The sequence below is a fragment of the Carassius gibelio genome, chromosome A19 (genome assembly GCF_023724105.1).
Source record: "Carassius gibelio isolate Cgi1373 ecotype wild population from Czech Republic chromosome A19, carGib1.2-hapl.c, whole genome shotgun sequence".
Classification (NCBI taxonomy): domain Eukaryota; kingdom Metazoa; phylum Chordata; class Actinopteri; order Cypriniformes; family Cyprinidae; genus Carassius; species Carassius gibelio.
In genome coordinates, this window is record NC_068389.1 from 22,522,801 (window position 1) to 22,536,548 (window position 13,748).

Consider the following 13,748-nt stretch of genomic DNA (forward strand, 5'->3'; position numbering starts at 1 on the left):
TTTGAGAAAGCAGCAGGAGCTATCTAACCGTCCAGGCCTAAGGAAGCATGTCGTGAGTCCATTTTTTAACCTGATTCTAGTGCAGAAGCAAACATCAGCTTCAGGCTGTGTGGCTGATCCAATTTTCTGCCTTTTTGGAACCGCACAGAGTTTATGGCGTAATCTCTCATGGCTTCATTGTTAAAACTCCTCAGCTTTTGCATCAGAAAAGCAAGCCTACAACCCACCTGTTGAGATAGTCCAGCTTCCCGAGCCATGTCTTTCCCGGGAGTTGTGTTAAAAATTTTGAATCAGATTGTGATTTTAAGATGTGTTTCAAAACCTAGTGTGTACTGCTTACCTAAACACAATATTTGAGCATTAGATATGCTTTTGAGATCCCTTATTTTGGCTGAGGCAGGATTGCATATATGTTCTTTGTGGATAAGGAAATTCCACAATGCACTGTGACAATCTCAGCAAAAAAGAGTCCATCTACTATTCAATATTAAATGGTATAGTTATGTAATCCAATGTCAAGTATAAAGTTTTGCCCAAAATTTATGTGTATTTCTGTGTTTCTTGACTCATAAATCTGAAAGGGTGTGCTTGAATGGGCATGACGCTTCTGGTGGTGAGAAAAGCAGCAATTAGGTTGGTGTAATGTTCTGACATTACACTAAATATTAGATTAGTTGCACAACAGAGCTTGTGTGTTTTCCTGAGTGAATTACTGACATTTGCACACTTGTTAGTGTAGCAGGAAAGTTGCAATGTAATGTATTTGTGCTAACGCATGAGGATTCATCCAGAAATACACATTTTGTAATGCATTCAGTGGCATGTCATGTGAAAGGAGGAAGGTTAAATCAATCAATATATTGGCTCTTTGTGATGGGGGGCCTGTGCCCAAGACGAAAATCTAGAAATGGCCACTAGCATAACCAGCATTCAGGCAAACGCTGTTGTGAACCATCATATTGATCACATTGGATTGAGGCGTGAGATCTGTCTCTCTGTAATTAGAAAGCCACATGCTGTATTCATCCTGAATTAGCAAACTATCAATTCCCAGGCTTTTTTTAAAAAACCCTCACATCTCCCACAGCTTTAATGCTTCTTGTGCTGAAATTATGTGGCTTTATCTTTGCCTTCATTGCACTTCCTCTATTGCTTACGTTGCTTATTAGCAGAGCTCTAAACTGTAGGAGTGTCACTCTAGCCTTATGGGAAATCAATGGCTAATCAGAATGAGGGTCATCCAAATCTACCTCAGTGATTCTGCCACGGCACGGAGCCAAATGAAAACGCAAAGTAAAGACATAGGGGCTCAGACCTTAATCACATAAACAGCCAAGGATAAACACTTCTGCTTAGCAAAGAAGTAATGTGAGAGAGACTGGCCTGGCAGAGACACCTAGAACAATTCAGTTGAGAGTTTGGTGTTTGTTTGGGTTAAATGAGTTTTTGAGTGTGGTTTGACACGGGTAAAGTGCTTCTGTTGAGACCGCTTACCTCTGCTTTATCTGAGAGATAGAGAGATGGAGAAAAAGCAGCGGAGAGGTGAAGAGTGGAGTAAATCGCAAATCGCAAATCGTAACGGATACCTCAGCATTCAGCGTTGTCTTAGCGACACATTGTGAAAACAAAACCGGTTTAATTTAACAGAGTGGGTTATGCAGCGGTTACAAGAGCCTCACAATGGCTGCTTATTACTACAAGAAGTGCTCGATGACAGAGAGGAGGATGATGTTTTCCAGCGAGCAGAGTCGTAGCATTCTATTGATTGGCCTGTGAAGAGGTCCTTGTGCAACAAGAGCTGGTGCTCAGTCCTCCATTATGATAATTGCGTTGTGTATCACATCTGTCACATCAGCCCTGGATTGGCGATGAATAAACAGTGACAGTAATGTCTCTCCTTTGTTTAACACCGTCTTCTGTCCTTTATTAATGCTGATGATGGTGCATTGCAAAAAGATCCAGCAGGTCTGATGGTGCCCTCGGGGCAAATATAAACAGAATTTATTACCTGATAAAAATGCAATTGTTTGATCAGAAACTATTAATAATAAATAAATAAATAAACTATGAATCACTGAGGTCAATTTCTATGCACAAACAAACAAACAAACAAAAAAAAAACATTAAACAGAACATACAAGTACAGTACATATAACAAAATTCCTTGTCTTCTTAAGTTGTAAGAGAGCTTCATCTAATGAACAGTCAGATATTGTAGTCATAATTTACTTCTACTTTTGCTCTCCCCGTATGCTTCAAAAGCTTGGGGTCATTAAGATTTTTGTATATTTTTTAAACAAGTTTCTCACGCTCACCGAGGATGCATTTAAATATGTTAGAATGTAATTACTTTTATTACTTTAGACAGAAATTTTCAGCAGCCATTACTCCAGTCATTAGTGTCCCATGATCCTTCAGAAATCACTGTAATATGCTTATTTGGTGTTTACATTTTTTGGTAACACTTTAGAATAAGGTTCCATTAGTTAATGTTAGTTAACTACTTTCGTTAACATGAACTAAGCAAGAACAATCCTTCTACAGCATTTATAAGTCTTAGTTCATGTTAATTTCAACATTTACTAATGCATTATTTAAATCAAAAGTTGTGCTTGTTAACATTAGTTAATGCACTGTGAATTACCATGAACTAACAATGAATAACTGTATTTTCATTAACTAACATTAACGAAGATGAATAAATACAGTAATAAATGTATTATTCATTGTTTGTTCATGTTAATTAATACATTAACTAACATTAACAAATGGAACCTTATTCTAAAGTGTTACCCATTTTTTTTATATACATGAATAGGAAGAATAGAAATTCCAAAAGAATAGTATTTATTAATGAAATATTAATGAAATAGAAATATTTTTTGTGACAGTGTACTGCCACTTTTAGTCAAATATGTCTTAAATTCCAACATCACACCTTTTTAGTACCTCATTAAAATAAATAAGAGAAAACTGAGATTATGAGAATAAAGTAACAATACAAAATAACATTATGAGATTGATGTAAAATAAAGTCATGTAAAGTAACATCAAAATGTCTGTGTATTATTATTATTATTATTATTATTATTATAACATGACACTAAAATGGTTGGCATGCCAGTATTTTCTCAGTAATATAATTTAGATTTGTCTTTTGATCATTTTGATTATTTTTTGTTCTGTGGTATGCAGTAAGCATATGTTAAGATGTTACTGTTTTGAAGATGAAAAGCAACATTTGGACTACTGAATTTCAGTCATTAACCTTTTTTTGTTCCTTATTCCCAAATTTTCATCCTGTGAAATAAACCATTTTGCATTTGATTATCACAAACCGTTTCTAACTAAAAGGTCAAACTCAGACATTGCTGTAAACATTACAGCAGAAGCAAACATGTAAATAAGGCCAGAGGTGCACAAACACACTTCACGATGAGCACCAATCAGACAGCCGACCTCACTTGGCACTGGGGCTTTGCTCCCGCCTCTGTCTGACATGCTGGGCCTGACCCAGAGGAACCTGCTTTTATAAGGCAAACACTTGGAATTAGCATTTTCACAGAAGTGCAGGAAAGACCTCTTGTAAGGATTGTGGAGAGGTCACCAGGTTTCCTGCTGAATCGAGACTCCCTGAATGCCGTGATATCACTCCTCTCTGTCAGTCAGCGAGGGGAGCAAAAATTGAGAGATGACTCTGGCTCTATCTCCACTGACATTACAAGGGTCATTTAGCACTCGAGATCGAGAGCCATAATTGGTTATGAGGCTTCGACACTGAAATATGGCAAGTGTCGCCGGCCTCATGAAGCAAGGGCTACATCCACCCAGACACGGTCAGGCAGTGACTCTGGGATCTTGACTAGGAGGAAAAACCGAGAGGACGGGTGCTGAGGCATGCCCACTCAACTTCACTGGGTCTTCCTGGCATCCTGGTGAGGCTGGAAGATCGTGGAGAACCAGCCAGACAGAGCCTCCCCAGAGACCACCTCAGCTTGGGTGGGAGGTGTGCGTTTCTGGGCTTGTGTCTAGGTGGGTGGCGTCTGATGGGCTGCATGCTTACTTACAGTACATGGATGAGTTACAGTAGCTAAGCCGAGAGATAACAGAGACATGGAGTGGCTTTAATAACGAGGCGAGGGTTCAGTGGAGGAGATCTCCGGCTGTTGTGAGTGTAATCATTGATAGAGAGGGCCAAGTCATTCTTCAAAAAGGCTTCCAGGCTTAACTTCAGTTCCAACTCGTTTTCCCCCCGAGTGGAGACATCGCTCTGCTGCACTTGTTTCACTTCTGACAAAGAATATGGACCTGGAATGGAAATTTTTTTTTGAATGGTTGTTTACATAAGTACCTTTGTGTCATCCCAATTATGACCGTTTTGTATTTAATAAAATGCAAATAAAGATGTTTATGAAGATAGCGCTGGTAATGCCAATGTGATGAGTTCCGTTCCCAGGGAACACATTCTAATAAAATGCACCTTTAGTCGCCTGAGATAATTAAATATATATAAATATTAAAATAATATATACTAATTAATAAGTTATACTGATAAATTAAAATTATGCATTTAGCAGACACTTTTATCCAAAGTGCATACATATACTGTACACTACCATTCAAAAGTATAATTTGGGTTGGTAAGAAGTATCTTATGCTCACCAAGGATTCATTTTAAGAAAAATACAGTAAACAGTAATATTGTGTAATATTATGATTTAAAATAACTTTTTAATGTCATTTATTTTTATGAAGCTGAATTTTCAGTGGCCTTTTCTCTAGTCCTCAGTGTCAGAAATCTAATATACTGATGATTTTGTGCTCAAGAAACATTTTTGTTATCATTTATTGTTGAAAACAGGTGTTCTGTGTAATATTTTTGTGAAAAACTTAAGGCATTTATTTTTCAGGATTTTTTGACAAATATGTTTCAAAAGATTTATACTTCAAATAAATGCTGTTCTTTTGAACTTTTGGATAATTTAATGCACATTTGCTGAATAATAGTATTCATTTATTTATTTAAAAAAATTAATATTGCATATTGTTGTAATAATATACTTTATACTATTCTGGTAATTATGGTACCTAATTATCATTAATTATACATGTGCATGCAATTTTACTGTACATGTGCAGATGTATCTCTTTGGCATCTTTTTTTAAATAGTTTTTTATTATTATTATTATTTATTGTGAAAGCTCCCTCTAATTGCTACACTCTTGTGATTTTATAAATATCTCTTGACACCAGACAGTCAAACGGCACAGATTTTTAATAACTTATAAGTCAGTGGAATGCATCCTGATATATTCCTACTGTATTATATACCTGCACATATTATGTATCACTATGATGTAGATGTCTCACATCGCTTGCAAATGCATGTCAAATCTCTAATTCCACAGTGTGAGCTACAAGCACAACTCAGCATGGAGCTTCAACATATTAAGTGTATTAGATTTCAGTCTGACGTCTGGTCATTATCATCTCCTCCCTCTCTCTCTCTCTCTCTCTCTCTCTCTCTCTCTCTCTCTCTCTCTCTATCTCTCTCTCTCTTGCTCTTTCTCTCCCTCTTTCACAAACTTCCATAAACAATTCCATTTGAAAAGCTCTGCTGCTGCTGTCAGGTTCTTACATTTTCCAACATCTCCTCTCACACCCTCCCCCCTCGTTCATCTAGAAGTCTGTACGGCGTACAGGTGAGTAAATCACAGAGATGCTGAGTGTGAGATAACGAGACAATGGGGGATTCTTACTGTTGTAGATGCATCGCCCAAGGCTGAATGGAAGTGTGGAGTAAACATGATGCACCATGATAGGGGGCATGGATACCAGTGAAGACTCTTGGAATCATGGACTTGTTTTTAAGGGTAAAATTTTTAATTTATGCACTACTAGTGTCAAAAGATGTAACTGTAAACACAATGGCTTCAAACTGGCTTCCCAAACATTCCTCATCACATCAACTGCCACTGATCATCATCAAATAGATAGTCCTGCCCTAAACTTATGCCAATTGTTGCACTGTTGGAATTGCTGGTTGGGAACTCTTCTATGCATTTAAAGAGATCGATGGAGAGAGCAATGGAGAGAACCGTAAAATCAAGTTTTAACAAAGGTTGTTTGAAGGATTGGATGTGGAGACCAAAGACACTGAAAGACAGCTACACTTTGAACTTGCAATTACTCCACCATAGAAAGACACAGATAAGAATCATCAACCAATAGAAAGTGACTGTTTCCCTGTAATTACACAACAGACAAAAGGAAACAAAGGACATAGAGCATCAAAATACACATCCTGTCACCAAAGACACTAATGAGAAACACATAGAGAGAGCACGGGGACGGGAAAGATAAACGAGGAAGGCTCAAGTCTGTTCTTTAAGAAAAGCACCAAATGAAGTAGAATTGATTATCAGCATTCGTTATAAAGCACGCAGCTTTTGTGGACTGTATTATATCTTCATAATTGGTGTCAGAGTCCATGTTGGATTTTAAAAATAAATCCTAATTGACTAATGTGATGAGGGAATTGGCGTTTAACAGCTGGGACAAAAGACAATGTAGAGGGGATGTTTGTTGAAATATCAAAACACAACTTTATATTGCACAACCAAAGCGGATTGGCATAGACTGTGTTGAATATTGTTTACTCCGATAAAGTCAAAATCATTGCATTAAAATGTGCTTTGTTAAATGCTTGATGGCCTGAAAACAATAACGTATTTATATATGCCACCTCATACAAGCAAAGCTAATAGAAGCACAATTACAGAGAATACATTAGGATTAAAGGGGAAACAAGGCACATTTTCATTTTAATTAACTATGTTTATTATTTATTTCAGAAGATATGGTTCAGAGAGTGTGGGGGATGTAAGCTGATGGGAACAGAATAAGCAGAAATGAGATGCATAGATAACGTCATGCTGGGCATTATTATAGTGTTTCACTGTTAACTGCATTTGAGCTTTTAAAATTGAAAATAGTTTTTCTATTGTGAAGTGCAATGTAATGGCAATAAAGTGAAAATCGTATACAATGCTTTTGTGTCCACGCACAAAGTTTTGCGTTCTTATAAGAAACTTAGCAAAAGTTTTGCGCACCAATGCAAAAAGGATTGAAATAGAATTTTCCCTCCTGCAGTATCTCATATTCCATCACCGTGTCCCTTTAGTGGCATTCGCTTGTTGGACACAAACAATCAAAAAAGCAAGATTAAAGACAGCAACTCTGCAGAAAACAGATTATACATTTACATCCAAATGACAAATGCAGTATGCTAATGCCAAGGCTGTTTTGTTTTTCAGAAAATTAAACTCACTTTCCAAGGTTTGATGCTGTACTGTACACACAACTTCAAAGATGTTAGCTCTGGAAGTAAGTGAACTTTTTTGCTGCACCCCTGGGGAAAAAAACAGAACTCTAGATAGCTCACAGAAAATGTAAACTTATATTTTCCCATAAACCCCGGGGGAAAAGGTAACTTTGACCATGTTTATCGTAAGTTCAGGCTTATGACTATTCACACTAAACCCAGATGTTTATTCTGGGAGATAATGTATCTTTAATATAAAGATATACAGAATACACCTGCAGGGTCTTTTATTTTATTTTAGTTATTTTATTCCATATAGAGCTTTTCTATTTCTGCCTTCCTTTTCTTTGTGTTTGCTCATTAATAAACATATACATATAGAGTATATAGTAAAAAAAAACACCTAAACAAAACAAAAAAAAGTTAGTGTACTGAAGATTTTGAAATATTATATTTGAAACATCATTTGATATGCAGGGCAACTGAGTTCAGTGTGGAGCATTTTGTCCGTTCTCATTGAGTCAGCATTTTACTGTACACTATTAATAGACACAATGACCCCTCAAACAAAAGGGTCAGTTTGTATTGGTCCCTCCAACAAGCTCAAGCCAGAACTGTGCACTCACCGAAAAATAAAAGGTACAAAACCAACAGCGGTCTTTTCAGCTAGCCTGACACTGCCTAGGTGGTTCTTTGTGCATCTGCATCACCAGCAAACCCAACTTACACGGTAAGAGATGACTTCTCCAGCCAGGATTGAGATGAATTTGCATATTAAAGTTGTATTTACCAACACAGTGTTAGGAGGGTTTTAGTTTTGCTATTTGCAGTGTTACAAATCCAGCATACAAATACTGTGGAGTCCAGAAGTCTGTAAATCTGGAACGCTTTTCAGTTTAAACCTGAAAAACCATTAAAAAAAAAATACATAAAATGAATCACACTGAAAAAAACGTAGCTAGTAAATTTCACAGTTAATAAAAAAATAACAAAGTAACACGTTGAATTAAATGTGACATTTTGAAGCAGACAGAATGAAATAGTGTTTCCTTGTAAAATGTAAAACAATAAACAAAACAAAAAAACTAAAATACTTTACATTGCAGAAATATTTCAGACTCAACACTAAATACATTTTTTAAAGGCATAGAGAAACAGACTTCTGGACCCCATAAAAATAATTACCAAATATCAGATTTTTGCAGGGTGATGTCATTCCACAAAAAAAAAGAAAAAAAGAAGAAGATAAAAAATCTTTCATAAGTGTCTAATTGAACTCCTGTCGGTTCTAATTGGATTATTCTAATGATTATCTTTATAGTAAAGGATCAGTGGCCATTGAAAAGGCTCATTATGGAAGGCACCAGAGGACGCATTTTGCAGCTAATGGTGATGGGCATTTTGCTGGGGTGAGGTTCTTAATACCCATAATTCCAAAACCTCTTTCATAGTATTGTATATACCAAATTACAGTTCTTATTCCATTCACAGTAAAGCATGCCAAAATCCATTTCACTGAAAAGAAACTCTTATCCATTATTTTAACAAGTGCTTTTATCTCATACTGGCCAAATCTTTTTCTCTTTGTCTACCTGGTATTATCAGAAGCAAATGAACCAATTATCTAATTTCATTTCATCCATCCATTATAGATAAGCATGAATGCTTTCACAGTAATCTTGTATTTTTTTAGCAAGGCAGGTAAGGATGCATTCTTTGTCTGATGATGATCTGACCTCTGTTTGACCTCATAGTGCGACCGTCTCAGGATACAGGGCCATCCAGACCCCTGACTATGATGACACCTCCATGCCTGAGATCCTGAACCCTTCCTGGATGGCCACCATCCCCGACATCTACTCCCTATCAGATGTGACAATGCCCGGCACACACAACACCATGGCCCTTTATGGTGGCTCACTCGCAGAATGCAACTCCTGGTCCCTTGCCCTCCAGCTGCGCGCTGGAATCCGCTTTCTGGATATCCGTGTTCGGCATGCTAGAGGCAACTTGACCATCCACCACGGCATCTCGTATCAGTATGCTCATTTTGGGGACGTGTTAATGGAGGTGGTGGCTTTCCTAAGGGAGTTTCCTTCAGAAACAGTGCTGATGAGGCTGAAAGAGGAGTTGAGCAACACGCAGGATATTTACGGTGCAGTGGTGCGCTATATTAATGAGTATGCACACTGGGACCTGCTGTGGCACAGCAATGAGATGCCCAGCATGGGGGAGGCACGAGGAAAGCTGATCGTACTGCAAGACTTCACTGGCCCTGACTTGGGAATACGCTACAACTCACTGGACATAGCAGATGACTGGAAGGTAAGGACACATTCATGGGTTTGTGAATATGGGAGGGGCTTTTCAGCTTGTTCATTTTTGTGAGCTAGTGGAAAAAAAAACTCTCTTAAAAGACACTTTCACACTTTTACTGATGTAAATTTATTGAAGTTTATTTTTTGAAATTTGCTAAGTCATGGTAATTGAAATACATTTTAAAACACGTTTGGAATAAACATTCTGACAGTTGCTTAGGCATTCTTTGTGCAATTATATATATAGCTTAGTTATATAAAATTGCTGCTTGACTGGAAATGACAAATACAATATTCTGTTCACAAGTGATATTGACCATAAGTTATTTTTTCTTTAATTTCTTCACACATCTTGTTTCATATCTCAAGTAACATGTATAAACAGAAAATAATCATGGTTTTTATATAAAAAGAAATAGTTTTTTATGTTATGTTTTTCAACATTAATACTAAAAATCAATCAACAACAACAATAATAAATGTTTCTTGAGTAGCAAATCCATATGTAGAACGATTTCGAAAGGATCACGTGACACTGGAGACTGGAGTAATGGTAGCTGAAAAATCAGCTACATAATCACAGTAATAAATTATATTTTAATATATATTAAAATAGAAAAACAGTTAATTGAAATTGTAATAATATTTCACAATATTACTGTTTTTATCCCATTTTTAATCAAATAAATGTAGCCTTAGTGAGCAGAAGAGTTTAATTTCAAACCATAAAAACTTACAGATTCCAAACTATTAAACATGATATATTTTTATAATGGATTTTCAGTTTAAGATTAAAAGTCAGAATCTGCCATGAAGGGTAGCTTTTATGCTTCCAAGAAAGTTTTAATGTTTAGTGTTTTCATCTTCATTAAACCAAAAGAAGATAAAAACCTATTACTTTTTAAAATCAACTGCTGGAAAATAAAATACGCATGTATCAAGCCCAAGAAAAATAAAATATTAAATTAAATAATCTTTTCAATGGGTTCCCGGAAAACAGACTTACTGAGATCCTGAAACTTTATATTTAGTTTCCAGAGTATAATCTTCATCTGTCAACTGTCTTTAAAAATCCATCAGAGCGAGGTTTTGCTCCCTCACCACATTTTTCAAACTGTACTGATAAAAACTTGTTCTCGCCCCAGGTGTCCTCTCTGCAGCCGGAGGAAGTGGAGAAGAAATGGAGAAGTGTCTCCACTCATCTGGAGGCGGCTGCGGTTGGTAACAAAAACCGAATGTTCCTCACCTACAGCAGCGGTGCCAGTATCCTGGCACATCCCAATGCCCTGGCCCGGCTAATAAACCCCCGCCTGCACGGATATCTGACAGGCTATGTCGGTCAAAGGAAGCGGTTTGGTATTGTAACAATGGACTTTCCTGGTTCTAAGTTAGTGCAAACTATTATAGATTTCAATTATTGAGAGTCAACGCCAGGATGTCAGGACAAATACACCTGGAACTCACTAAAATACTTCATTAAATTGACAAAAATCCTAGGTATAACTCTGACTCAAATTACCTATACTCTTGAAATTTCCATAGCCGTGACAAGATTTTGGAATATCTGACTTAATAAAGCACTTTGACAAATTTCTGTCATAACACAATGTCATGAGAAATTTTAAATAAAATGCTCTTCTGCCACTTCATTAATAAGACATTAATAAGATAGTCTGCATTTTCATGGCACTCAAAATAGAACGTACTGTGCTGTTTTTGTGTACAACACAAAAGAAAAGGTGTTAACTGACATCCATCTCCGAATAGTCTTCAGCAAGCTGAGTTAACACAAAGCAGAAGAAAAGTTTGTTTTTCGATAGTATTACATAAGTGTCAGATGTTACAAATGGAAACTTTCTCACACTAACACTGTTAGTTTTATTTTTGTTCCATTTCAAGGACGAGTTCAAGTTTAATTCAAATCAAATCTGTATCTTGATTTGCTAACAAGAAAGGGCTCATAAGAGTCATTCGCTTAAGAATCAGACTTAACTGGTCATGCAAACACACTGCAAAGTATTGCGAGGAACATTTTCAGTGTTATATGATATCCTATCCACATTGCCAGAAGAATGTGGAGTGAAAAGTACATCTTGAAAATCATTTGGCTTCAGTATTCTATTTTAAAGTTTTAAAGCCTTTCACACGAAGCATGACAACTTTCCAAATCAGGAATAAATAAATAAATAATAATAATTATGTGAAAAAAGTCAGAATTGAGAGATGTAGAGCCATATTTTAATGATCTAATCTCATGGTCTAAAGAGCACGGTGCAACTGTGCTTAGGGCATGTCCGAATCAAACCTTTTAAGGATGGGGAAAAGGGTTTGTTAATGGGTTTGTTTTACATGGCAGAATTTGCAAGAGCAAAGACCGAACACTTCCCCAGAGAGGAAAGATTCTGCTCATGCACAAGGTTAAAGTGCTCGAGCAGACCATCTACGGGGCACAATAATAATATTTTACATTGTAATCCTTTCATTTGAAATATTTGGAATGTGTGTGTACTGTTAAGCGTCCCTGTGTGTGTAATAAGCAGAGTGTGCGCATGTTGTTCACCCGCCTATGGGCGCATATTACGAACGCGCTCTTTAAATAATAAATAAATAAATAAAATATTCCATAATTGACTTTAGACAAGGTTTTAGTTGGGCAATGACACAGTCTATTTCAGTTGCTTTAAAAAAGCAATGCACCAACATTGCGCCTGAAATTGCCTCGTTTTCAGACCATCACACCAATTAGCACACAATTGGATGCAAATGTATTTCCTATTTAAACAACATGCGCAGGACGGGAAAATTATTAGGCCTACTACTACTGAAGTTAGCAAAAAACACTTGCATTGGTCCTGGCGGCACGTTGCGCTGTGTGTTGCTTGGAAGTCAGAATTATCCATTTAAATCTTGCCATTCGTAGTTTACATTCTGACTTTTTTTTTTTTTTTTTTTTATCTGAGCTTCTATCTAGCAATTCTGTCTTTTTTCCGTCAGTATTCTGAGTATGTCGCAATTCTGATATTTGTTTTAGGATTCTAAGTTTATGGGCCCTATTTTAATGATCTAATTGCATGGTCTAAAGCGCACGGCACAGGTGCACTCAGGGAGTGTCTGAATCCACTTTTGCTAGTTAATGACGGGAAAACGGTCGGCATGCTCGGGTGCATGGTCTAAATGGGTTGTCACTATTCTCTTAATGAGTAATGGGAGTTTTTTGGGTCGTAATGTGCAATAAACCAATCAGTCTCATCTCCCATCCCCTTTTAAAGCTAGTTGCACTCGCGGCATGGCTGGTTCACTATTTACATGGCAGAATGTAATTTTTAGAAATGTTTGTGTGCTGCTGGGCGTCCCTGTCTGTGCAATAAGCAAAGTGTACACACGCTGTGCACTCATATTACTAACGCGCTCTTTAAATAAAGAAAAATAATAATACGCCAGACTTTAGACCAGGCTTAATCAATTTGATCAGTTTAAATCCTACAAGAAAGTTTGAAATGTAAGAAAAAAGTCGCAAATAGTCGTCCTAATTGTATGACGTCCACACCACAGCTATAACGATAACAAAACATTGTTATGAAATTTCAGTATATGGTTGGAATGATAAAAACATTGAAAGCCAATCAGACTTTACAGAGGTTGAGTATTTAAAGCGGCAGATAACAAAGTTATCGCGTAACAGTGCACGCTAATAATAAACAGTGTTATCATCTGTTGGTGTAACTGACATCCATCTCAGAATACTCTTCAGCAAGCTGAGTTAACACTAAGAAGAAAAGTTTGTTTTTCAGTATTACATAAGTCTCAGATGTTGCAAATGGAAACGTTCTCACGCTAACACTGCTGGTTTTGTTTTCTGTTCTATTTCAAGGACAAGTTCGAGTTTTAAATCAAACCTCTGCCACAGCGGTGGAGGGCTGTTGTTTGCCCCCCGATTCTTACCTCAATGACAGGGTCTGCAATGACTCATCTGTGCAAAAGGAAATGTTTAATGCGTGCAACACTGAAATCAGCAGGTAATATATAATAACCACAGCCTTCAAAAGCACCTGAACATAAAAGAAACTCAACTTTATCTGACCGAACTGCTCAGGGGTTTCTTTAT

General features: G+C 36.8%; 1 protein-coding gene across 2 annotated transcripts; it reads left to right on the forward strand.

Moving 5' to 3' along the window:
- Positions 1–7,864: 7,864 nt before the first annotated feature.
- Positions 7,865–11,296, forward strand: si:dkey-266f7.9 (uncharacterized protein LOC100006223 homolog). Of its 2 annotated transcripts, XM_052532502.1 has the most exons (4): positions 7,908–8,055; positions 8,647–8,734; positions 9,080–9,650; positions 10,789–11,296. In XM_052532502.1, the coding sequence occupies exons 2-4, from the start codon at positions 8,679–8,681 to the stop codon at positions 11,062–11,064; spliced, it is 903 nt and encodes a 300-aa protein (XP_052388462.1). In that variant the 5' UTR covers positions 7,908–8,055; positions 8,647–8,678; the 3' UTR covers positions 11,065–11,296. The 2 variants fall into 2 exon arrangements, with proteins under 2 accessions (XP_052388461.1, XP_052388462.1); XM_052532501.1 differs by lacking the exon at positions 8,647–8,734 and having other exon boundaries at positions 7,865–8,055.
- Positions 11,297–13,748: the final 2,452 nt, after the last annotated feature.